The sequence below is a fragment of the Amphibalanus amphitrite genome, unplaced genomic scaffold, assembly GCF_019059575.1.
Source record: "Amphibalanus amphitrite isolate SeventyFive unplaced genomic scaffold, NRLGWU_Aamphi_draft 000027F_arrow, whole genome shotgun sequence".
Classification (NCBI taxonomy): domain Eukaryota; kingdom Metazoa; phylum Arthropoda; class Thecostraca; order Balanomorpha; family Balanidae; genus Amphibalanus; species Amphibalanus amphitrite.
Window position 1 is genome coordinate 309,668 of NW_024881523.1, and position 25,464 is coordinate 335,131.

At 48.3% G+C, this 25,464-nt stretch overlaps 4 protein-coding genes and 1 long non-coding RNA gene across 7 annotated transcripts in view; 3 read left to right on the forward strand and 2 right to left on the reverse strand.

Moving 5' to 3' along the window:
- The window catches only part of LOC122364111 (probable methylthioribulose-1-phosphate dehydratase), a 24,907-nt gene extending 3,367 nt beyond the window's left edge, over positions 1 to 21,540 (forward strand). The window contains exons 1-2 of one of the 2 annotated variants that reach the window (XM_043334199.1): positions 19,446 to 19,600; positions 20,407 to 21,540. In XM_043334199.1, coding sequence (XP_043190134.1) covers positions 20,408 to 21,091 — 684 coding nt within the window. In that variant the 5' untranslated portion in view covers positions 19,446 to 19,600; position 20,407 and the 3' untranslated portion in view covers positions 21,092 to 21,540. Of the gene's footprint in view, positions 1 to 19,445; positions 19,601 to 20,406 lie in introns of those variants that run through there. The other variant, XM_043334207.1, reaches the window with a different exon arrangement.
- LOC122364119 lies at positions 5,024 to 7,288 on the reverse strand. Its single transcript, XR_006253490.1, has 3 exons — positions 7,246 to 7,288; positions 5,639 to 5,753; positions 5,024 to 5,118 (listed from the first exon to the last, which is right to left on the reverse strand). It is a non-coding gene; the product is annotated as an uncharacterized LOC122364119 (long non-coding RNA).
- On the forward strand, positions 12,705 to 15,696 carry LOC122364098 (aromatic-L-amino-acid decarboxylase-like). Its single transcript, XM_043334173.1, has one exon. It carries the CDS (start codon positions 12,953 to 12,955, stop codon positions 14,504 to 14,506), a length of 1,554 nt encoding a protein of 517 aa, XP_043190108.1. The 5' UTR covers positions 12,705 to 12,952; the 3' UTR covers positions 14,507 to 15,696.
- Positions 21,541 to 22,272: 732 nt separating the features above from the next.
- LOC122364123 (microtubule-associated serine/threonine-protein kinase 3-like) overlaps positions 22,273 to 25,464 on the forward strand; it is a 118,326-nt gene continuing 115,134 nt past the window's right edge. For both annotated transcript variants that reach the window (XM_043334229.1, XM_043334252.1), the window contains exon 1: positions 22,273 to 22,515. The gene's annotated coding sequence lies outside the window, so the exon portion shown is untranslated. The remainder of the gene's footprint in view (positions 22,516 to 25,464) is intronic.
- Positions 23,415 to 25,186, reverse strand: LOC122364155 (dynein axonemal assembly factor 4-like). Its single transcript, XM_043334291.1, has one exon. The coding sequence runs from the start codon at positions 24,918 to 24,920 to the stop codon at positions 23,610 to 23,612; it is 1,311 nt and encodes a 436-aa protein (XP_043190226.1). The 5' UTR covers positions 24,921 to 25,186; the 3' UTR covers positions 23,415 to 23,609.

Sequence of the window (25,464 nt, forward strand, 5' to 3'; positions counted from 1 at the left end):
TTGACCTTTCGAGATCATCTTACATATTATTGATGACTTCGAAACGATGCACCTTGATGAGAAAAAAATGATGATGATTAACTTATTGACCGAGCTATATTATGTCGACGTGTTTTTTTCCAAACCCCATATCCGTTCTCCCGGGAAGTTCCGATAAGTTGAGAAAACAACTTTCAAAAAAAGGCACAGTCATCAGAACCCGGGTACACTATAGTATACAATAGCCGTTTTCACGACGGCCATCTGATACACATTTCGTGCACATTTGGTGCAGATTAGGTGCAGATTTGGTCAAATTAGGTTCAGTGTAGCCGTTTTCACGACGGAACTTTCGCAGAGGAATCTATTTGATACCTGAAAAGTACCTACTCTTTGAGGCCTTAACATCCCTCAAACTGAAATATTTCATGTTCAAAATAATTTTAGAAGTTTAAATCCGGGCATTCTTTGCCCTCAAATCACTTATTTATTTACAAACACAGCAATTTTCGGTTCTAGTAGCCCATCTTTCGACTATCAGGCATCAAATCAGCGTGGCAACTTGCTCCCTCTTTGCTCCCTCGGGTATCTAATTCCGGAATTCTTAAAAACAAGGAAAGTATATATCGAGTTCTCTTTTATACCTACTCAGTTATGTTTTAATGGTGTGTAGGTATCTCTTAGTAGCTACGAGCTAGGGTTGCGCTAATTGCTTATAGGTATGCCTGCTTTGTCATTATCAGAGAGTACCTATCATCGATTAAAAAACTGAAATAAATTCACAATACGATATTTACTATAACATAAATTAGGTGCAGATTTTGGTCAAATTAAGTGCATTCGCCGGATAACCCGTCGTGAAAACGGCTAACCCGCGCCCCAGCGGCTGTCTCAGCCAACTTCGCCATAGTGGGGGGAGGGGGCATATGTTACCACCCACCTCTAACTCAAAACTAAGAGGGCTAGAAAAACGCGGTAAAAGCAGTCGATAGCTCTCAAGTACGTTTAAAAGCATTTCAGTAATTTTTCATCTTAGAGCAAAATTGGGGTCATCAAAGGTCATAAAAGGTCAAAATTTGCCAATTGTCATTATATTTTTCAGAAACATGTCGTTATCTCAGGAACTATGATAGCTAGAAAAACGCATGGAAAAGAAATCGATAGTTTTTTAGCTCTTCTTTTGATAAGGCCATCATCAAAATTGACCTCACGTCAACGGTTTAGCCTCCAGAGGGCAAAAACTAAAAAAACTGCTTTTACGGAAAGTGTTTTTCGACAATAACTTTCGATTTAAAAAAGTCACGATATTTCTATTGCCAGAATCGTGTTCCTCTCGCCGAGACGCGTCGAATGAACTATAATTTGACCTTGAAAGTTCAACTTGAAAATTTGACCTCAGGTCAAGGTCATGAGTCATGACCTGACCGGAAAAGGTCAGTCGATGCGTCTCAACAATACAAACACAATGAGGCCATCCCCATCGTTCCAACTCTTTCCAATCGAGAGTTATTGACAAAAATTTGCTTGTAGCCTCAAATGACCTCGGATGACCTTTCTAGAGGCTATCAGCAAAAAGACACCTTGGTCGTCACGGGTGGTCCAAGACTCCAAACCATTGTGATTCTGAAATATTTGGACTGTTCCTATGCGTACACACGGACCTAGAGGCATTTTCATTTTTCTCCATTGACTTATAATAAAAAGGTCACGCCACTGGCCTGACCTTAGGTCACGGATATAAAAAACGAGATATACAAATTATAGGCGCCCATAGCATCATGCAATCCACCAAGTTTAAAACCTCTCTGACAAACACTGCAGTCTGGACATGATTGCAAACTTTTTTAGGCTTGGTCAGTTAACTTGACCCTGGTGGCCTGACCTGACATGACCTGGGATCAAACATTTCACACATTGTCCAAAATTGATGTACAGAAAGCATACGCCAAGCTGCGCGGCACTACGCGCCGCGGTTTTTTTTATTCACACGCGCAAAAACGCGACATGGTGGTAACATATGCCCCCCCCCCCCCCCCACTGGGGCGAAGGCTACATGGCTTCAGACCCGACCAAATGTTAGTGAATTGAATCCGATATCGCATCGACAATGCTTATACGTTAGAGCCATTCAATTGCAGCCACCTGGTATCAAAAACACACCTCTCATTAAAAAAAAAAAAAACGAGAAGTGACTGGCCGAAACGTTGTGAAACATAACATCCCAACTCAAGACAGGGACAACCATAGCGGCAGAACACTTTCAATTAATTAAGGGAGGGCACTGCCGACTTTTGGTCCCATTCCTTTCATGCAACGCCCATAGGGCTAATGTTAAAATGCCAAAATCAAAGGGGGGCACGGTGCCCCGGTGCCCTCCCCTTTCCCCCGCCTATGGGGACAACTAGCATCAGTGATACTACACTGAAAACAAATCTACTCTTCTCTCGTGAGTAAACTCACGGAAGAGCGGTTATATGGACACCACCTATTTGACGGCCCCAGCGACCGGTTAATCAACTCACCACTTGCCGGTCAACTTTCCGATGAAACGTGCGTTTACTCATGCATATTTACCCACGCTCGATGAGTTAACTCATTGCGAAAACTCATGTATCGCTGGTTACTCATTTCCGTTACTCTCATTCTGTGAGTTGATTTACTCATGGATGGACGGTTTTATGGACACCACCTATTTGACTGCGCCAGCGACCGGTCAATCTACTCACCTTACTCATTGTGAAAACTCATGTATCGCTGGTTACTCATTTTCGTTACTCTCATTCTGTGAGTTAATTTACTAATGGATGGGCGATTTTATGGACACCACCTATTTGACTGCGCCAGCGACCGGTCAATCTACTCACCTCTTACCAGTCAACCTACTCATCAGTCATAGGTAAGGTTGACCGGCAGGAGATGAGTAGATTTTCCGCTGTTAAACGGATAACGCGACTTATCAGATTTTCATTCCCATCTTGCGTGTTATTTCGTGTGCAAAATAGCATGCAAGACGAGGAAGAACATCCAACAAGACCATATACTATCCGTTATACTAACACCGAGCAATGACACCGAACACAGAAACGTGGTCGTTTTATAGGAACAATCAACAAGAGATCGAATGTTCTGTAAAACGACAAGTGCGTGGATACCTATTGTCATGGCATGGGCGACATGAAATTGACAAAATAATAACCCTGCGCTCATTTTGTACTGTTTAGAACGAATGACAAGTCAAGAGAACAGCAAAGTTAAATCTGTATTCCATGCACATACGAACAAGCAAGCTGGACAACCTATTATGGACGGTAACGCTCAATGATCATAGCTGGTTGCAAGACCAGACCAGCTATAGGAACCCATCATAAGGAGCAGACGGACCTATTATACCAAGCAGCTTTCTATTTCACAGTCTTATGTGCGATTATGTTATTTCGTATTCTATAGAAAGGTCGTGCAACCAGCATGTGAAAGACGCAGTTTCAATAGTCATTTAATACGCAAACACAGTTTCAATGGTTTGGTTAACTGATACATTTCCGATTCCGCTCTGCCTGTGCTTTACATCAAAGTGCCTTGTATCTCATTCATTAGCGTCCAACGTTTCACGTCTCTTTACGGTTTAGGGACACCCTGCAGCAAAATATAAACGAACTGCAACAAGCTAATTCAACTGCAACTAGTTACAATGACAAAAACTTGCGGAACAGAAAACAGAAACAAACAGAGAAAAGTATGAGGCATCAACAGAACTCTGCCGGTCAGTCTCTGTCCCGGCAGCTGGTCACTTAACCCGCGCGGGGCTGGGGGGGGGGTAAATTTTACCCCCCCCTCGCGAATTTTTGCGATATCTCAAAAACGGCGGCGCGCAGCGCCGCCAAACTTTCAGTACCTTTTCTTACATCAATTTGACACCTTCCCTGAAAATTTGAGCGAAATCCGTCGGAAAATTTTTGAGAAATTGACGTTTTAGTGACGTCATGTTCGCCATTTTCGCCTCAAAAACGGCAAAAGTTCAAACGCCGCTAACATCTTCATTTTTAAAGGAATCAAGACGTAACAAAAAAGGTTATACGTAATTTTACTTTGTCTATCAAATGGCTATCTCGGTTTTTTGAAAATTTTGGATTTTGGCCTAAATTTTTTCAAAAAACTGATTTTTTCGGGAAAATCATTATAAAATCCAAAATTTTGAGTCTATCAAAAAAACCGGAATATATGTCAGAGAAGTGGTCTATGTGCACCTACATACCTAATTTTAGAAGAATCGGTTCAAAAATGTGCGAGTTATTCAAAATTTTATGACGTCACGACACACAAAATTTTTGAAAAATGACTTTTTTGGAAGTTCTAGACCTCGTACGGAAACAAAAATAGCACCATTCGATTCGCCGTGAAAAACTGCATCAGATAGACACCTTTTTAGGCCTTAACAACCAACTTCAAAATTTGACCTCACTTGACCTGACCTTGACCTGACCTCGACCTGAAATTCACCCAGAGGTGGTCCATATCACTTATTGAGTGTGCCTATTGAATTCTATGAGTAAAATGACCCATAAAACATGTGTCGCACATGCCCTTTTCTATATTTTGTTTTTTGGTGACCTGACCTGACCTGACCTGACCTTGACCTTGACCTCTGAATGATATTGTATGCAACTAATATTGTCTTGGTAGCCTAAGAACACGTTTTGGGCGATCAGTCTCAGTCCATGACTCCATTCTTCGGCAACTACGGTGCAAGGCCGATACTGTAGAAACTTGCAATCTGTACCCTTGACCTTACCTTGACCTTGACCTCAAACTTTAAATTAAGTACATGTTTTTAGTAGTTCGTGATGAGAGCTTTCGAATGGCGTTTGAATTTTCCAAATCGGACCATTAGTTCGGGAGATAACAGGGGGGGTAAAATTTACCCCCCCCCCCCCCCCCAGCCCCGCGCGTTCGGCTGGAGACCCCAGCCCCGCGCGGGTTAAGTCGACCGCCGAGGTTAGCTCTTTGAACTCGACAACCGTCTCCCTTTCCACGTAGAGCATGCCAGCTCGAACTTGCGGCCATGGGTACTGGCCACTGGGGATGGCTGAAACACAGCTCCGTGCTCGCCAGCGCGGTGCAGCAGGTGGTCGACTGCATCGTCTGCAACAAGAACAAATATTTCCGATACTATTAATGGTTATATCCCGAACAAGTTGCCTCGGGTCGATTAACGCATATTTTACTCTCGAGTGATGTAACGGTTTTATCCCGAGCCGTCAGGTGAAAAAAAAAACAGGAACTTTGAGAGCAGAAAAGAGAATATACACACCCGGGGCTGGGGACAATTTTATTATGTCACCGAGTTTTTGCCGAAGTTCCGAGGGTCATTAGACCCGAGGTATTTCGATAAAATACGAGGTTATATCATTAAATTGCCAGCCCTAGGGCAAGTTCATTTCCAAACATGCAACGCTCACCAATGTTCACAAAGTCCAATGTTCACAAAGTCCATGCTGCTAAATAAATTAAATTTAGCAGAGGGCCGGACAACGTCCTTGACGACGGGCAGGGCAACATATTATTCAGACGGAGGCTGAGCGGAGCGAAGCCGTATGAACAAAAGTATTATAAGAGCAAAAGTATGAACGAAGTCAAATGAACATTCACTCTCTATACTCACCGATAACGAGCCAGCTCTCCTCAATGTCCATCGCCGGCGGCCCGCTCGCGCTGGTGCCCTCGCCGGGGTCGGCGGTGGCGGCCGTGACCTCCGCATCGACAGAGTTGCTGGGACCCTGAATAACAAACCAATAGATGCTATTAATGTACAGTCTGTCTTAAAAGTACCGCGCAAAGTGACGGTGGATCCATCAGGCTTGACCGAGGAAGGGCCCTCTTTAATTTGAAAGTTACCGAACCAATTGACCTGGGGAATGGACGAGAGTGTCAATTGCTTCGGTGACTCAAATTTAGCACGCCCTTCCTCGGTCAGGCTTGATGGATCCACCGTTACTTTGCGCGGTACTTTTAAGACAGACTGTACGCCACAACAATACACAGTTACGGTCAGCCAGTCTATTTTGAACAGTTTCCTGAGAGCAAACTAATGCACCGGTGCTGGGAGAAAATGTCATCTGATTTTGCAACTTCTTTTGTTTAATTTTGCTGCAATACGTTCTACTGGTTTGTTTAAAAAGCGGGCATTAAAATTTAAAACATGTTTGTCTACCTAGCATACAAAAATATGTGTCTGTCACGTTCAAAAGGCACTGCGGAACATTTAGATTGCTGGTTAGTTGAGTTGGATCTGGGCAAATTAAGTGAATTTGAGGCTCATTTTTTTCAGGGCAAAGCAGTTTTCTTAGGTTATTGATAAAGGGCAGATATTTAGTTACCTTAAGCCCGTGTCCTAATTGTGAGGCAGTTTTTTGCATCTTTTTACGCTATCGTTTTTACGCTATCTTCGAAAAACCTTAGGGTGGGTCGCATCAGCCCCCCCCCCCGCCAGGGCGAGGGTTAACGTCCATGGGAAACTGCAGTGTGGCATGGACACTGGCCAGCCTGCGAGTTATGTGCACAAGGAATATTTGTGGTGAAATTTCATCTGAGAACAGCCCATAAGCAGTTTCAAAATCATTTCTCACCAGACACCAAGCACAGCATTCCAATTTCCAACCTACCCACCTTCGACCTAAATCAATTTTTTATAATAGCTGGGCACCTGTGAACTTGCATATTTTGCCATTTGTTTGCATTTATATTTTGGTATTCCTCTGATAGGCATGTCACAGGTAGCTTTTGGATGGTGCTGGTATTTTCTTTTTGTCTTTAGCGGTGATAAACCATCAAAATAGGTCAAAATTTTATTTTTTTACCCTGAATTTTAAGGCTCTGAAAACCTGATGCATTTTCTAATTCAGCACATATAGATAATAGATGCACGCTTGACGCTGGACATGCACTGAAGCTTTTGGCATGAAATTTTGCCACTATGAGCATTACCCTGGCTATGTGCAAATTAATAATATAAGCTATTCTGCCTGTGACCCTGGATCTGGTTGTACAGTGGTCTATAAATTCATTATATGCTCCTTGAAGGGCAGTCTGATACCTAAATTGCAGTATGACATGGACGCGGGGTCACGCATGTGGACTTCCTGGCCCCTTTACTGTATATCAATGTCCCAGGCCTGCATGTAGGTTAGCAAAGAGAGCTGTCGTTTAATTCTCCGGTATTTTCCACGCACAATACCCTTAATAACGCAAAATATCTGGTAATTTACTCACCTTAACTTGCAGCACGCGACTCCCCCTGCACACACGGATCCGGCCAGAACAAAAATGGCGGCGAGGCGGCCTATGATCCATCGGTAAAGAAACACGTCAAAAACGAGTTTGATAACCGGTCGGCTGTGAGTACGCTTTTTACGCACGATTTGTGATTTTATTTACTCATAACTCATTTCCAGAACTCGCTTTCTACAGATTTAGTGAATGCATGATTCGTGAGTACGATAATTACGCGCAATACATGAGTCAAGAAACTCGCATTTCCTGACAGACAACCATTATTCCATGCGTTTGGGGCCGCCTTACTCATGGATGGCAGGTCATTGATTTCTTTGTATGAGTTTTTGTAATGAGTAAACCAGAACTCAGGGCTTGGAATGCTTCATACACGAGTAAACCAGCGGTTGAAACTCATTAGCGGCTGGTAAAATGACCTTTACTCTCCATATACGAGTAGATTTGTTTTCAGTGTAATACCTTGTCTCAAGCATTCCGAAGAATTATCCCATTGACTTATAATGGGGAGGTCGCAAAGTTGACCTGACCTTAGGTCACCATTTTCGAAGCTTTGAAATATACATTTTGTACCAATTGTTGGCCTATTCAATCGCTAAAAGTTTCAAATCAATCAGCGACTCGGTGTAGGTATGACAGAGTAGGTACAGACATTGAAACTTGGGGGTGAGGTCACTCAAAGTGACCTGGTGACCTGAGGTCTAAAATTTTCACAACTTGTGCGGAAACAATGCACACGCCGTTTTTCAGATATTCAAAAAAACCGCAGGGATGCTCAAACACTCCTGGCCCGGCGCGGATTATCTAGGATAGAGTGGGGCAAAGCGCTCAGGGTGGGTAAGACGCCCACCCCTCTTTTTTGTGAAATGCTCGACTTTTCAAAGAATCCTTGATAGCCATTTTCAAGAACACGCAATAATCTGCTTGTACTCCCTTTCATGGTTCCACAAGTAGGGTTTTCTGGACCTAAGGTTTCGGTATACCGGTACCTATAGGTATTCCTGACGTTTTTAGGAATAGCAGGCTTTCTTAGTGCTAAAACTTTGTCTGATAGAGATTGAAGAGGGCAATAAAAGTTTGCTATTTCGAGCCTGCAGAGTTAAGCTATTCTTTGAGCATTTACTTGCACGGGTGGAGAATGTTTGAAAAAGTTACCCCGGCCGGCGACCGAAAGTCAGAAAGACGATGATGATCAAATATTTGTCAACGGTTATCAACAAACCCCTATTCTGTGGCAAGTAATGGATGTCTGCCGTTGGTACGTTTTTAGGGAAAACTGCTGCACAAAGGTGCGGAAGATTTCGTAATTGTAACAACAATTTTGAAATACGCCTTAAAATTTCGGACGCATGTCACCAAGTGCTAGATCAGGTCATCAGGTCAAATTTGCTGGATGATCGTGCTAAAAATGCCATCATGCCCTTTGCAAAGCTTATTCCGTGGAAGTTGCAACTAGAGGTGGCAAAATGTGGACCCGAGGACCCGGTCCAAAGAACCAGTCTGGACCCGTATGGGTCCAGACCGGTTCCTGGGTATTTTCTGACGGGTCCAATCGGGTCCTACCATAAACTATACATCTTGCACACTACACATTATTGCAAAATATGAAGTGAATGAAGTGAATGTTTCTTTGCACACAGTAGCTCATGAGTATTCCCAGTGGGAAATAGGCTGTTTTACATGATGCAACTAATGATTCCTTAACCTTCGCCCTGGTGGGGGGGGGGGGCCATTTTGGCCCCCCCCTGTGGTTTTTCAGCGATAACTCAGAAACCACTTGAGTTAGCGCCCTGAAACTTTGTATAGCTGTTTATTCAACATTTTTACATCATGTCCTTTTTTGGGGGGTTCGGGTCAGGTCAGGTCAGGTCACAAGGTCACCAAAACTGACACCACCTCTAAAAAAGTTCAAAGCTCTCTCAAAGGCACAGCTTTTATCCGATCGATGTAAAATTTACAGTACTTGAAGATGTCACCCAGCTCTACAAAATGGCTATCTCGGATTTTTTATAAATGTGACCTAAGGTCAGGTCAGGTCATCGCTGCTCCCCATTATAAGTCAATGGGAGAATCGAAAAGTAGTTGTTTTTCAGCTAAATCGGGCGTGATTGTTCCTATATTTCGTTATTGAAGTGTCTTGGGTCAGCAAATCACAGCCCATGTGAAACCATTTGCTTGTGACCTCGCTGAGGTCACGCTAGGTCATCTCCCTGGTCACCAGAGGTCACCAGCGGTTTTTCTGCACTTACTTGTTATTGAATAGAGATAGAGACTCCGTTCGACGTTTATCGTGTTTGTCTCGTCAATGCGGATCGAATGATATGCAGCATGACCTATTTCGGTAAGGTCATGACCTTGACCTGAGGTCAAATTTTCAAAATGACCTTTCGAGGTCAAACTATATATCATTCGACGCGTCTCGACGAGCCAAGCACGATGGTGCATGAATCGTTTCTCTATTTTCTCGTGAATGCATGCTATAGTTAAAAACATTTTCAACGAAATTTGCCAAGTTGACCTTGCATGACCTCTGTGGGCCAAACCGTTGAGCTGAGGTCAAATCTGACGAACCTTGGCGAAAGAGCTTGAAAAGAGCTATCGATTGCTTTTTTCCGCGGCTCTCTAGCTCTTCTAGTTTCCGAGCTACAGCGGAATATGTCCGGCAACACCGAAAACACTGAAATTTGACCTATGATGACCTCTAGCGACCTCAATATTGACCTTAGCGAAAAAATGACTGAAATACTTTCGAACGTACTTGTTATGGGCTTTCGTTTGCTTTTTTCCGCGTCTTCCTAGCCCTCTTCGTTTTCGAGTTAGACGGGGGGGGTCATTTTGGCCCCCCCCACCAGGGCGAAGGTGGCTCAGACCCACACCAGGGCGCGGGTTAAGTAGTTTGTATTAATTGACTTTTGGGGAACGGTTCCAACTGGTTCCGGTTCCAACTAAGACCGGGTCCGACTGGTTCCAGAAATGTCCAGCCGGGTCTGGTTCGAGTCTGGTTCCCAAAATTTTCATCTTTTGCCACCTCTAGTTGCAACCTTCCCACACAAAACAAAATGTCAAATTTGACCGTTTTGACCCTCTTATTGATTTGAGCTCGCACCTGAAATATTATTCGCGACCGAGCCTTAAGTAATCGAATGCTTTGTTTGCAGTGTTTAAGTTCCGTTATGTTCATGAACTGTGAGAAAAGTTGTCGGAGAACGCTAAAATCAGAGAAATTTGGCTTTTGATGATCTATGGTGATTTTATTATTGAGCTTGCCTAAAACATGACCAGATTTCACTGATCACGTTTGTCGCTCTTTCAAACGTCGTTCCGCTTCTCGCCTCGTAGCCCAGTAGCCGAGTTAGAAGGAGCGTGAAAAGCCCACCTCTCGACTCAACGTGTTACGATAGGGCCACCATCCTGGCGCGGGTTCAGTTGGGGGAGCCTTGAGCCCCAACAGCCCGTCCTTCTATCTCACTGATATTACCCTCGTCCTGTCTTGTGATGTTATTACAGTGCCATCTTACGATAACGGCCCTTAAATATGATTTACTTCTGTTTGATGAAACATGTCGGGCTCCGCGATGAAAAGACTTAGAACATAGAAGCTCCAAAATGAAAATAAAGTAAATCTTCAAGAACTTTTCAAGGTAGATAAGAATAATGAGAGACGCTTTTATAGATGGCAGTTTTTTGTATGGAGACAGCTTTTAGGATTTACAAAAGTGGAAAAAGTTACCCCGGCCGCGCCGGGGTAGGCTGAAAGTTACCCCGGCCACGGCCGGGGTGGCCGGGGCAGGTTCTCCACCCATGTTTACTTGTATGTAACAAAGTTGTGCCAGGCTTAATTTAGGTAGATTTTGTTTTGAGTGTGCTGTTGGGGTAATATGCCCACTTTGGTGTGGGGCAAAGAGCCCATCATGGGCCAATGGGAGTTATAGGTACAGCACGGGTAATTGCGAGCATTTTGGGCTCAAAGTGAGTGGCTGGATACTTTTTTAATGCTCAGGATTTGAAAGGTCTATGGCCTAAGTTTATCATCGCATTATTGGACCCTTTTTGTTCAAAGTCCGGGACAAGCTGACCATTGCTGTGTCTGAACTCGACGCAAGGTTTCGTTTCCCATTTAGAGCATGAAGCCGCTATAGGAAAGAAATGGGAAAGGAAAACATACAAAATGTAAATGTTTGTCTTTCATCGGCATAACCCGCAACGAAACCATGTATCTTGCAATGTTTGTATCTTGTTTGACGGAAGATAGGTAGGTACTTTGCAAGAAAATCGTTTAAATTTAAGCGCGTTTCCCCGGTAGGTCCCATGGAAATTCAACCATCACCTGCTTACCACTAGGTACAGAAGGTGATTAACCCGAACCCTGGTGGGGGGGGGGGCTGTTCCCCCCTCCATTTCCCCTCCTGTCCTCCCCCTCTATTTTTTTTTTTTTTGCCAAGTCATGGCGAAAACTGTTCAAAATGGATGACGTCAACTTTTCAAACTCAATTCTTAGCCATTCTATACCACGTAGCGCAAAACAAAGACGACCATTAGACTCGCCGATGACAAGCTGCATCGAATCAATACCCATTTTATGCAAACATATCAACTTTAAAATTTGACCTTTTCCGACCTGACATTGACTTGACCTCCACCAGAAAGTGACCTAAACCGTTCCTGATGGTCTTATAACCAACACCATTGAGCTGGAAATGAAAAATTGGCCATGAAATATGCTTCGCACAGCCCTAGTAAAATTGGGTTTATGTGCTATTTGGGTTTATTGGGTTTTAGTGACCTGACCTGTGACCTGACCTGGTGTTTTCAGTGACCTCTAATAGCATCATATGTACTATAGGCAACTGACGCCTATCGCTGATTTCCGATGAAATGCGTTTTACTCAGTGTTATAGCGCATTCCCCTAGAAGACCCGTGAACGGTAAAACAATTTATCTTTGACCTGACCTGTGACGTCATCGGTGACCCCGAGGTGAATGAAATTGGATTTCCTTCAACAAATTTGACAGCGCTTTCGAACGTCATTTGCATTTTGCGGATCTGTTCAGTAATTTTGGAGATACGGGGGAATAGCTTCCCCCCCCCCCCCCACCATGTTGCGCCATACAAACAGACCCCACCGGCCACCAGGACGCGGGTTAACGTGCGTAGGTGATTTACGGAGGTGAAAATTTCATGCTGCGGCAGATACCTACATAATAAGCTGAAAAGGTATACCTAAAACGGTAGCACGTGAATGGACGATTTACGAATCCGACCGTGGTTCCGAAGAGATGATCGAAGGCATTGCCGGGTGTAGGGCGAGGAGTGCAAAGGCGCCTACCACCCGCTATACACCCCCGCCGCAGCTCTGTGCGGTGTGTGACGTCGAATGACGTCAGCCGGGCACAGGCAGAGGACCGCGCCGCGCCGGTTCCGGCGGCACTGCGCCCGGCGCCGGCCCCGCCGAAGGTCGCTGTTTACTGTGCCTCTGCGCGGCGATCCGTGGTGAAAAGGGGTGGAGTCGACGCGACCGTGTGGACCGTGCGCAAAGAGCTCAGCATCCGCCGGGGAACGATCGGTGCACGGTGGGCTGCCGCAAAACGGAAACCACAGGCGAGTGTGCCGGTCGGTAGGCACTTAGGGGACCTCGCTGACCTCCAGGTCAGGTGTGTAGTGCGGTGTGCGGCCAGTGTGGACCTTGCCATGGGTCCGGACGAATTTCGTCGCGCCGGCCACCAGCTGGTCGACTACATCGCCGACTACCAGGAGACGGTGCGCGATAGGCCCGTCACGCCGGATGTGCGTCCCGGCTACATGCGGCGCCTGGTGCCGGCAGCGCCACCCGAGCGACCGGAGCCCTGGGACGATGTGATGGCCGACATCGAGCGAGTCATCATGCCGGGCATGTCGCACTGGCACTCTCCGCAGTTCCACGCCTACTACCCAGTGGGTAACTCGTACCCGGCCCTCCTAGCCGACATGCTCTCAGACGCACTCGGCTGCGTGGGCATCGCCTGGGCGTCGGCGCCCGCCTGCACCGAACTGGAGGTCATCATGATGGACTGGCTGGCGCAGCTTCTGCAGCTTCCCGAGCAGTTCATGTTCAGCTCGGGCCGGGGCGGGGGCGGGGTGATCCAGGGGTCGGCCTGTGAGAGCACTTTGATCACCCTGCTGGCGGCGCGCTCCTGCAAGGTGAACGAGTTCCTGCGCGCGAGCGGCACGGTGCACAACGAGCACGGCGACCCGGTGGTGACGCCGGACCGGGCCGCCCTGCTGCCCAAGCTGGTGGCGTTCGCTTCAGACCAGGCGCACTCGTCAGTGACCCGCGCCAGTCTGCTCTCCGGCCTGCGCATCCGCACCCTGCCCTCGGACAGCAATGCGTCATTGCGAGGCGACACGCTCACCAAGGCGGTGGAGGAGGAGCTGCGGGCGGGCAACATCCCGTTCTACGTGCTGGCCGCTCTGGGCACCACCGCGTCGTGCGCCTACGACAACCTGACCGAGCTGGGACCTATCTGCGAGCGGTTCGGACTGTGGCTGCACATCGACGCGGCGTACGCCGGCGCCGCCTGCGTTTGCCCAGAGTTCAGACACATCATTGACGGTATCGAGCACGCGACCTCCTTCAACTTCAACCCGCACAAGTTTCTGCTAACCAACCTAGATTGCTCGGCTCTCTGGGTGAGACGGTCGAGAGACCTCACTGACGTGTTCGAGGTGAACGCCCTGTTCCTGAAAACGCCGTTCTCAGAGATGCCCTCCTACCGGCACTGGGCGATCCAGCTGAGTCGCCGGTTCCGGGCGCTGAAGCTGTGGTTTGTCATGCGTCTGTACGGCGCTGACGGGCTTCGAGCGCACATCCGTCGCCAGGTGAAGCTGGCGAAGGAGTTCGAGGCTCTCGTGCGCGGTGATGATCGGTTCGAAGTCGCCGCGCCGGTCACTCTGGGACTCGTCTGCTTCCGTCTGAAGAAATACGGCAACATGATCAACGACCACCTGCTGGCCCGCATCAACGGAGCTCGCCGGATCCACATGGTACCGGCCATGCTGCCCGGCGAGACGTACGTTCTACGCTTCGTGGTCTGCTCGCGTTATACCGAGTCCCGAGACGTGCAGTTTGCCTGGAGCGAGGTGCAGAAGCACACCGACGAGCTCCTGAGCTCGGCCGAGGTCCTCGGCAGGGGCAAGATGCTCTGGAGCAGCGTGAGGGCCGCCAGCATCGGCCTGCGTCTGTTCCACAGCTGGCACTCGGTGTGAGCGTTGGCGTTTGAACCAGGTGATGTGTAGCCGAACTGACAAAACATGGACCGCACCAGATTATATCGCGAAGTTCCTGTGTAGGTCCTAAAGCCTCTGTCCCGGGGTAATCAAGAATCGGTCCAGACTTCCCACAGCATCGCGCGGAGGTAGCTTAGAATGATGAAGCTGCAGCACGGCAGAGGCGCAGTTCGTCCTAACTCTAACTGGCGATCTTAATTTTTAGCATAATGTCCATGATTTTTGCACTCAAACGCAGCATGCCCCTGCCCATTGAAAGTGCCGACATATCGCGTGGTTGGGAGGCATAGACTGGTAGTGCACTGTGCAGCTGTTTAGAGTTTGACCTCTAAGCTAAGCGAAGAGCTCGGTTGATTGGACTGAGTGGATGCGGCGGGGTGTGCAGCTGGCACGTCGTTTGCATTATTCTCCGACTGCCGCCGTCTCCGAGTGGTCGGCGCTGACCGACCAGTCTGACGACCATCTTCAGCTCGTCTCACCACTTGCGCCCATCAGCAAGCGCGCGTCATGGTGGATGACGTCACAGCTCGTGACGCGTGCCGACGTAACGAGCGGCATCCGACGACCACCGTGACGCCGCCGCGGCGGCTGATTCAATTTCCGGCGCCGGCAGAGTCGCAGCTCTGGCGCAAAAGCGGCGTGTTTAAGGAGTCTTTAGCCGGTGGGTGTGGGTGGTCCGACTGCTGAGAAGTCCTCCACTTTAGCAAGCCTGCAGACTGATGCGGGCCGCCATGGGCAGCCTCGCTGTTGGACCCGCTGTCGACCGCCAAGCTGACAGTTTGTGTGTCAGCTCCTGCTGACATGTGGTCCCTACGATGAAGGTGCGCCCCACACATCCTGTGTTTGTATGTGTAGGCCGGTTTGCTGACCCGGTGGTTGTGTATGTATGTGTGTATGTATATTTGTGTGCAGAAGTGTATGTAAGAGCATCTATCTGCGCGGTAGGTAATTGCGCTTTGAACAGAGCAGTGGCTTGTGAGGGGTCAATGTGCGGTCAAATGCCGCCTATGACGGCGCTGTTGGTAGACTCGATCAATTAAATCGATGGAATCAGTGGAAGGAGTTGGTTCTAACTTTTCCTTATATAGTATTAGTTGGATTATGATTGTATGTTTTTAGACATGTCTGATTAAATGTAATTGTGTAAGAAATCGAAAGCGCTGTGTTACTTTTAGAAAGAAAGAGCGAGAGATGAGGTCACAAGTCAAGGAAATCAGTGGCTAAATTCAAGGGAACTTACGTTTGGGCTCTTGATGGTGTGTTGATTAGCACCTAATTTAAGGGTAGGTAGGTATTTTTTTGCAGCCTCGTATTTTTTATCGCATTAAACACATAATGGCCACATAAAACCTCATGAAAACGTTGATAAACGGCTCCCGTAAATATCTTTTTAACGACTTCTACGATTTACTATTCAATGTTTTTAGTGTACCAGAATATGTCTTCTGAGGCCGCAATCAGAGTGTTTTTTAATTGTAGCTAGTAGCTACGTTTACATACATCACCCGTTTGCCTAGCTTTATATATGATGAAGCTGAGCTGAGTGGCTACTGGCTACCGATTTGTTTGGAAACAAAGGGAATTAACCCTCGCCATACCTATTGGTTTTCTACAATACGCGCCGGCCGAGGGGTGCCCCCCCCTCACCGTTTCGCCCCTGGTGGAGCTAGCGAGTCGCGAAAAAAAACGAGCGTGTGCGCCGTTACGAGACGCAGAGATTGATAACCATTTTAAAGGTACTAGGTCAACCGGTGACCTCTGAGGCCAGGTCAAGTGCCCCCGGGTACGGTTCCGTTTTTGGTGAATAATTTCGCAAAAAATACACGGCCGCAGAGCCGCGTTTTTGGCGGCATCGTGTTCACCTCGCTCAGGCGCGTCAAATGATATACTGTTTGTTTGGGTGAGGTCAACTTAGGGTGTTGACCTCAGGTCCAGGTCGGGTTAGCGCCCCAGGTCACAAAATTGGTCGAATGAGGTCATGCCGCATATCATTCAATTCGGCAGGTCTTCCTGAGTCCATTGGAGGATTTCCCGACTCGCTAGCTAAATTTGATCGGGGGTTATTGACGAAAAACTAATATGACCCTAATGACGTCCTAAATGACATCACGCAAGGTCAGCACTCAGGATTGCAAAAGTGACGCATCTAACCTTGCAAGGAGTGCATCAAATCACGATTCTGTGTACTTGAGATAGTTGGAGATCGTTGCTGGTGCCAGAATAGCAGTTTTCATTTTCCCCATTGACATACATTATGGTGAAGTCACGAAAATGACCTGACCTCATATGACCTTTAAGAAAAATCTGAGATATGCAAGTTGTGAGATTCGTAATGGATACTAGATCCTGCAAGTATCATTTCCCTGTGAAAGCTTCTCTGGCAGTGAGGGCGTTGCGAAGTTGCAACATCTGAAGACCGTGCAGAGGTTCACTTATGACGTCATAGGTCAGTGACCTGAAATGACCCGAAAATGCGGTTGGTGTCAAAAGATCCGGCTTGAATCAAAGATCAAGTATGCTAAGTTTCAGCTCTCTATCGCCAGCGTGCTCGGAGCTATCGCGAGAAAACCCTATGGGGGGGGGGGGGTGGCACCCGCCCCCCCCCTCGGCCAACGAGGGCTAAATCTTCTAAGAAAATCAAGCATTGATCTCATTTATGTCGACTGAAAGAACCTATTTACCTACGCCTTGTTAAAGCGTGTGGTATATATGTAATACCTAAGTTCTGCCCCCTCACACCACGGTGTTGTTTGAGCGGTGTTATGGTGCCCTCGGCGGGGGGGGGGGGGATGGAGAGTGGTTGTGTGGGCGGTGTTATGCTGTTCTGGGAGGGGGGGGGGGGGTGCGTGGGCGGCGGTGCGCTGCTCCATACAGAGGCGCGGCGCGCCACCCCGGAAGCTGCCGACCTCCGCCAAAGGCCATGTTATCGCCGTCGGTCGGGCCAGGCCGTCCTCTCTCAGACCGCCACAGCCGGCCGGAGGGCCAGCGCGGTCTGTTTACCAAACCGCGTCACTGATTATTTTTGCTGTGACCGTGTCCAAATAAGGCGGAATGGTGGCTGGACCGCGACATGGCTCCATGCTGTAAGCCTGGATAACGAGGATGCTGCCTATTTTTTTATAGAGACGATACCCGATTCTCTCAACAAAAGCTGCATGCCTCCAACGGCAGGTCTAACATCCTCTCGGCTCACTCTCACTCATTCACTTACTCACTAAAACTCACTAACGCACTCACTCCGGTTATAATTCACTCACTCACTCGAACTCACTCCGCCATTGATAGTCCTACTCATGTATACCTACAGCTGAGACTAGCAAGTCATGGCAATATACAGATCGACATTTTTGACGGTATGGACTAGGAGCATTGAGTCAATAAAGGCATTTATCTAAATATTCATATACCTAGTAGTAAGCTGTATTCTAGCATTGCATCATATGCCTCATTGTTAACAGTCACTTTTGAGAATATACATTTACCCTGAACTGTGTACACTATAAAATATACATGACTGTCCAGAAAATTTCATCCAAATTCTTGTTTCGAGCCTCGAGGGCGCGAGTTATTTCATTGTTTTGCGTGAAACCCGTCTGTTCCTTTCTTGCGTGCTGAATGTCACTGCCCTTGCGTGTCGTTCGGCTTCGATGAACGATGTTTAGTGTTTCCTCATGCTTCAGAGGGCTAGTTTGGCAGACAAGCGCAGCCGGATATGCGTGTGCACTGTGCATAGTACTTACATTGTGCACTGTGCATTGTGCCTAACTGCCAATTAGTTCTTGGCCATTAAACTCTTCCGGTGACGGTGGTGCACACTGCGCAGCTCCACTCTTCGTTATCGTAATTTGGGCATAAACGGTGGCACGTAAAAAAACTGTTAAAGTGTTTATGTGTTTCTTGCATTTTCTATTCTATAGGTTAAAAGTTTTCATTTTTAAATCGATAGGTTCCAATTACATAAAAGCTGGACATACCTAGGTCGATGCTAAGTCTGCAGACGTTATTCCCTTCCGTCAATCGTCTAAAACATGCGTTCTTTTTTATCAGCTTTAACTCGTTTTTGTTTCATTCTAAACATTTCAGGTCCATGGGATACGACGAAAGAGGAAAAAGTGTGCGATGGGCTAATCCAACGAATAGTGCGCCCCGTTGCTGAACATATGCGAGTCATGCCGCGTGTTCCGGTGGGGCAGGCAACCCAGCCACTCAAGTCTCAAATGGGTTGCCCACGGCATGCTCCTCTCGAATCCGGCCCTTTTTCAGTTTGGGGTGGTATGGCTGGTAGTGGGTGTGACCGTCAGTCTCCAGAGGGTAGCGTCAAGCGTGATCAAAATACGGGTGGATCGGACCTGATGATAGCGAGGATGGATGTCATCTTTGTGAAGAAGTCGGAACTTTTTGCGAGGGTGGGTGGTCGTCTGTCATCTGCGATAGCTGTTATGATCGTTTAGACGCCAGGTGCATGATTTTCCACTTCCATGTTTTCCAGTTGTCCTATTTCCATTTGTTGCTTTTATCGAGCTGCTTGTCTACTCATTCTCTTAGCCCACTATGTAATAACCGGCGAAGGCAAGCCAACTCTGTGCCAACTCAGAAATCACATACATTCACCGGTAGGTATCCGCAACAAACAACAGCCCTCGAGCAGCCCCTAATCCCGATCAGGTAGGGTACGAGTTAGTAAAGAACAAGAAGGTTACTTATGTACTTACATCGGCCAGAGTGACCCCGTAGCGTCGCGCCGGCACCGTCAGGGGCGGGGAGGGCCGAGGGGGAGGGGAGGGACGGAATCGTCGGCGCCCATAGCTGTCCACGGCGTGGGGATGGCGGAGGAGGGGGAGGTGTATAGCAGTGCGCCTGCGCCTCGGGGGCCGCGTGGTCGGCGTCGGGGTGTACGGACTACGGAGCCGGCCATCTGGGGGCCAGGCGACGGGCGGACTTCGGCCAGTGCTCGGTTAGAGGCTCTACACCCGGGCGTCTGCTGTGCGCAGCGCTGAGCCGGGGACACCCGTCAGTCGAGCACGAGCCCGAGTCCCAGTGACACAGGTCAAGGTCGAACACAGCACACTGCAGGTGAGGAACCCGGCTGATTCTGATTCACATAGAGCCGACCAGAGCCGACAATCAGGCAAGTGAGAACGGCACGGAGGCTAGCAAACTCGCGCCCCGAAACCAAACGTTCTCGTCGGCACTAGCGTTGCTCTAACACGCCTTTGCCAGTTTGAGCCGGCGCAATGTTATCTTTTACGGGCTTGTCAGTTGGTGTCGACATTCAGGCGTTTGTTTTCAATCGGGACAGTTATGTTTCGACATTTGCATGCCAAAGGCCCGACCTTGGCACTCCAGTCTCCAATTCAGAGTTTCGGTTTCGGTTGCCGTACGAACAAGGTGCTTTTGACGTTTTGTGTGTTCTGCGAATCTGTCGGTTTGTGTTGTGTCTGACTGACGTCATATCGTGTCGTCAATTTATCTGACGTCATACTGTAACTGTATCCTGTCGGCAGTACTTGTATGCCTGACGTCATCACATGTGCGTCACAATACTTGTTGTCATGTCCTGTCGTTGCATCATCTATCTCATTCTCAGCAATATGCAAATTTATCAATGTTTGACGGCTCTGTCAGCGGTGCCTACCGACTAACTGACGTCATACCGTGTCGACAGTATGTCTGACGTTATACCGTGTATTTCGCCGCAATGTCTGACCTTATGCAGTGTAGGTACGCGTATACCACCGCAGTATGTCTGACGTTATACCGTATACAGATGTCATACCGTACACGGGTATACCACCGCAGTATGCCTGATGTTATACCGTATATGGGTACACCACCGCAGTATGTCTGACGTAATGCCGCACCGCATGTCTCGCCCTCAGTATGTCTGATGACGAGGGCGACACGTCCTCTCCGGAGCACCCTCGGCAGCTGGTGCCGGCCCTGCTGCAGCAGTTCTACACCCTCGGCTGGGTTACCGGCACCGGCGGCGGCATCTCGATCCGCCGCGGCGAGCACATCTACATCGCCCCTTCGGGCGTGCAGAAGGAGCGAGTACAGCCCGATCAGCTGTTCGTGCAGACCGTGGACGGACGCGATGTGTTCGTGCCGGAGGGCCAGCTGAAGCGCAGCGCGTGCACGCCGCTCTTCATGCTGGCGTACCGTCTGCGCGGCGCCGGCGCGGTCATCCACACCCACTCACAGGCGGCGGTGCTGGCCACCCTGCTGTGGTCTGGCCCGGAGTTCCGCGCCACGCACCTCGAGATGATCAAGGGCGTGTGGAACGACCAGCTGGACCGCTGTCTGCGCTACGACGAGCAGCTTGTGGTGCCGATCATCGAGAACACGCCGCGAGAGGAGGAGCTGGAGGACTCCCTGGAGGAGGCCATCAGACGCTACCCCGGCTCGCCGGCGGTGCTCGTGCGGCGGCACGGCGTCTACGTCTGGGGAAGCACCTGGCAGCGGGCCAAGACCGTCTGCGAGTGTCTCGACTACCTGTTTCAGGTGGCAGTGGAGATGCGCCGGTTGGGTTTGGATCCGACCCAGCCGCCGGCCACGGCCCAGTGACCCGCGGGGACCCCCGCACCGGTCACCGGTCAGCGGGACCAAACTGACAGACCAGTGCGCTGTGTTCACTGCGGCAGACGTATCCGCGAGGGATCCGCGTGCCCTCCTGCATCATGCTGGACAGAGTGGAACGCTCCGTGAGCTGTAACAACTGTAACAACAATGTAACAACTGTTGTGTACCTATCAGGATGTAGTGAAAACTCTGCCTCGACTGTTTCCACTCCTTCAGGCTTCAGCTCAAGTTCTCACGTTGACTGAAATGATTGATGACCGGTATCCGGAGTCCGAACCAAATTCTGAGCTCTACTACCTTCAGCATTTGCATTTGTCTAATTAAGTGCCTGATCTGGGCTGCCGGTAGCTCGGGCCATGATTGGAAGTTGGAACCGTAACCGTATCTACGGGCACCTTTTCAAGCTTGATCAATATATGTATTCATGAAGCAATGAACATTCATGTGGGAAGATATGCTCATAATGTGCTGGCGAGGTGTGGGACGTTGGTCGAGTACGTCTCCCGCCGAGGAGCGAAGTGCAGCCAGTTTTGGGCTTTGGCCAATGTGTGAGATGAAGGAAATGCCTATGAATTCCTTCACAATTATCCCTCTTGGGATGTTACTGATTCCAAACCTCTGTTGCTACCTTACGTTTTATATAGATACTTAACTGCAGCTTTTTTTTTACTTGCAGTTGGGCAGCCAATGAGAGAATTTTCAGCCAAATCGAAGGGGTCCGCGAATGTGCACGCGAATCTGAATGTGAATATGATGCAACTATATGCACGTAATGAGAGATAGGTAAGGTCTTGAAAAGAAGTGAGAAGCCTGGGTTTTTAATTTAGTACTGTGCAGTTCAAATAGCGCAAATGAGACGTTCATGACGCAAACAGCTGATCGACTAGTGTTCATTCGTAGCAGAAATCCTTGGGTTTGCGGCAAGCAGAAAGTCTAGGGCACTCAAATAAATTGATTTTCACCTTTTTGAAATGGTAAATGCTTTCACCAAGCCATACCTAAAGCTATCAATAGTATTCTAATCGCGTCAAGTGAAGTTCTAACTAGTTTTAACAAAGTTCTTCAGTTCCTGCATATCTGCAACTAGGCGTAGCTTCAGAATTTAGAACACGTTATTCCACATGCTGAAGCTATGCTGTGAATCTGTGTCTGAAGGATGGCGGGCAGGGCATCTTATTTTTGCTGTAAAAATTAAGTTGGCATTGGTTTCAGCATTTAAAAACCATGGCCTTCTTTGAAATAAAAGATCTCATGCTAGATTGTCAGCCTTGAGATCTTTGGTGTTGGTCTCAAAAAACATTTTCTTCAACGTGATTTGCCTGCTGCAATTTAAATTTCCATGGAGATTGTCTTGGATTGGAGCAGTACAGGATTTTTACCTCTGCCTGGTCTTATTCTGAGGATCTGTGGTAAGTTAATTAAGTACTAGTATAGGCATAAAGATTCCCTACTCTCAGATAGGCACATGTTCTATGGCTGTTTTACGTTTATAGGTATTCCGCATATTTGACTTTTATGCGACTTTTGCTGCCATAGCCATTGTCAACATGAGAAGGAGTCCATGATGATGACCCAAAGCATGGATACTCATCCATATTCATATCTTGGATGAGGATCAATCATGCAGTCATTCTTCAACAGTCACAGTCATTCCCGTTCCTCGAGAGTCTGAAGTGGTTTCAAGCTTAGGTTTGAGTGGTTTGATGTTCATAAATCATATGTGCTCTTGTTTGTGTTTAAGCCTTGATTGATGGTTCATTGTTCAGAGAACTCAAACCATTATTTTGATTTAGCTGTTACCTTCCTGATAAACCCTTTTCAGTTTTCAGAGCCCAGATTGAGATACACAAACGAATCATGGTGGCACTGCCACTCTGACAACCCAGACTGATTAGGTGCCTACCTACCTACTCTCTTTACGATCAGTTTATTTAAGTTGCATATACACTTTACTTTGTTACCTAACCTTTTTCACCTAAACCAAATGACATAGCTCTCAATATTGCTGTCTACAAAAACTGCTGAGGGACTCATCTGACTGTTCACTCACAAATGCTTATGCTGTTTCCTATACAGGTGCATTGTGATTTGGGATGACAACTACCTACCCAACCATAATTGCCACTTGCCAGCAATTGTCCTTGCAGACAGTCCTCATGAAAGCTGATTGTTCAGTGTTCACTTGCTTTGGAGAAGCAGTCACATTAGTTTTTACCAAATATGCTGTATGTGAACCTTACCAAGCACCCATAATCACACTAGGGTAGAACATTACTCCTAATCGATTTAGGTAGGCAAAGCTTTTGGATAGATGTGCTTTTGTATTTTATTGCTGGCTTGCTTTTGTGATAAGTTTTAAATGAGACACATTGCATCACCATTAAATATTCTGGGCTTGACAAAAACGACTGAAGGCAGGCCCAGTCCATGGGATTCAATAAATGCTCACACTTAAACAAACTTGAGTCTGGACGAAGCACAAGTCAACACGAGTTTTAGAGCTCTAATCCAGCGCGGATAGCTCGTCGGGATCGCTGTCGTAGCCCTCCGCCAGCCGGCGCACCGTTTTCACATCCTGCATTAACTTCTCATTATTGGGGTCGAGGCTGAGCGCCATCTCGTACTCGGCCAGAGCCTCAGAGCAGGCGCCCAGCCGCAGAAGCGCCGTACCACGCCTCACGTGACACCGTAGTCGCGACACCCGGTTCGCCTCAACGGCCGGCGTGAGCAGGTCTAGTGCTGACGACGAGTCCTCCAGAGTCTTGTGGAAGTTGTTGAGCCGCAGGTGGCAGGCGGCTCGGTTCGAGTACAGCTCGGGAGCGTTGGACGCCGCGTGGATGGCGTGGCTGTAGGCGTTGATGGCAGCCAGGTAGTTTCCGTGCTGGTAGAAGGCGTCACCGCGCTCTTTGAGCCAGCGTGGGTCCTTCTCGTGCGGCCGGAGGTCGGCCTCGTCCAGGGCGCCGTCGCGCCGATACTTGTCGGCCTGTTTCCGCAGCCACTCCTGCTCCTCCTCTGAGCGACTCTCGCGTGCCGCCGACGGGAACTGACGCGGCGTGAATGCGCAGCGGATGGTGCCGGCCGTGCGGACCGGCGCCGCCGCCGCCGGCGTGGCTGAGCGAGCGGCGTGCACGGCGGACACAGCCGCCGCACCTTTTGATGGTGTCGAACAGGCCGAGCTGCTGACAGTGACAGGCTCCTGTTCGCGCAGAGTCTGCTCCTCGGCCGGGCCCAGTTCTGTGTCCTGGCCGCAGCTCTCCTCTGACTCTGTGAGCTCGCTGACGCTGAACACGGTCACCTCGCTCGGCCGACGGCGGCGGCGCGGCGGAGAGGTCACGCGAAATACCTCGGCCAGTGCTCTGTTCTTCTCCTGCTGCTGCGCTGCCTCGCGGGATTTACGACCTGCCTCATCCACCCGCATCTGCTCTTTGACGCTAAGACGTTCACGGTTGAGACGTTCTTCACCACGTTTTTCAGCAGCCTCTGCTTCCAATCGTGCTACGAATTCTAACGCCTTCTCGCGTTCCACGGCCAGTTCTTCTTTTGTCAAGTTTTGACGAAGATCACTCCACCGCTTTTCTGTGAGCTTCACCAGCTCGATATTGATGCCCTCATCAGTCAGCTTAACGACCGTTGCATCATGTTCAACCGGTTGAGCGAGAACTGCTTCGAAAATATATGGTGGCTTTGATACTTTCAGATAGTTCGATGTACATATTATGCTCATCTTATCTTTTGAAGTCGTTGTAAAAGGAACATCGATTGTAACTTTCTTGTTACTCTGTTGCCAAGTGTAGTTATTTATAAATATCGCCATGTTGCTAGTTCACAGTACACAACATGAGAATATTTTCTTTTGCCAACAGCGTATAATCCCCTTACCGACTTCTCTTGATATCTCGGGAGTCAGGCCTGTCCCGTGCCGTTGTTTGGTGATGACTCCCAAAACACTGATTCTGGGTCACACGCGAAAACGAATCACCAATTTCAGCTCGCTATTTTTGCACAGTTTTCAATGGCATAATCCCTGAGCGTTTACACCGACGGCAACGGAACGCGATCGTGATCTATCGTGATTCACAATCACTGATATCTATGCGCGTTGTTAGCGTCCTCGTTGCTATGACAACCGACAGGGACTTTCGTTGCCTAGCAACGTTTTAAGGGCGGTGGGAGCTAATCGAAATACCTTGCATAGGGAGGTGACTCGGCATGATGAAAAGCTGAACGATAGATAGTCAATACTCATTAGTTTGCGTATAATAGCATGTCATGTATTTTGCAATAGATCATTTAGCATACCAGACCAGCTGATTTTTAATTCAGGATTAACGGACGAATAACATATTCTCCATCATTCT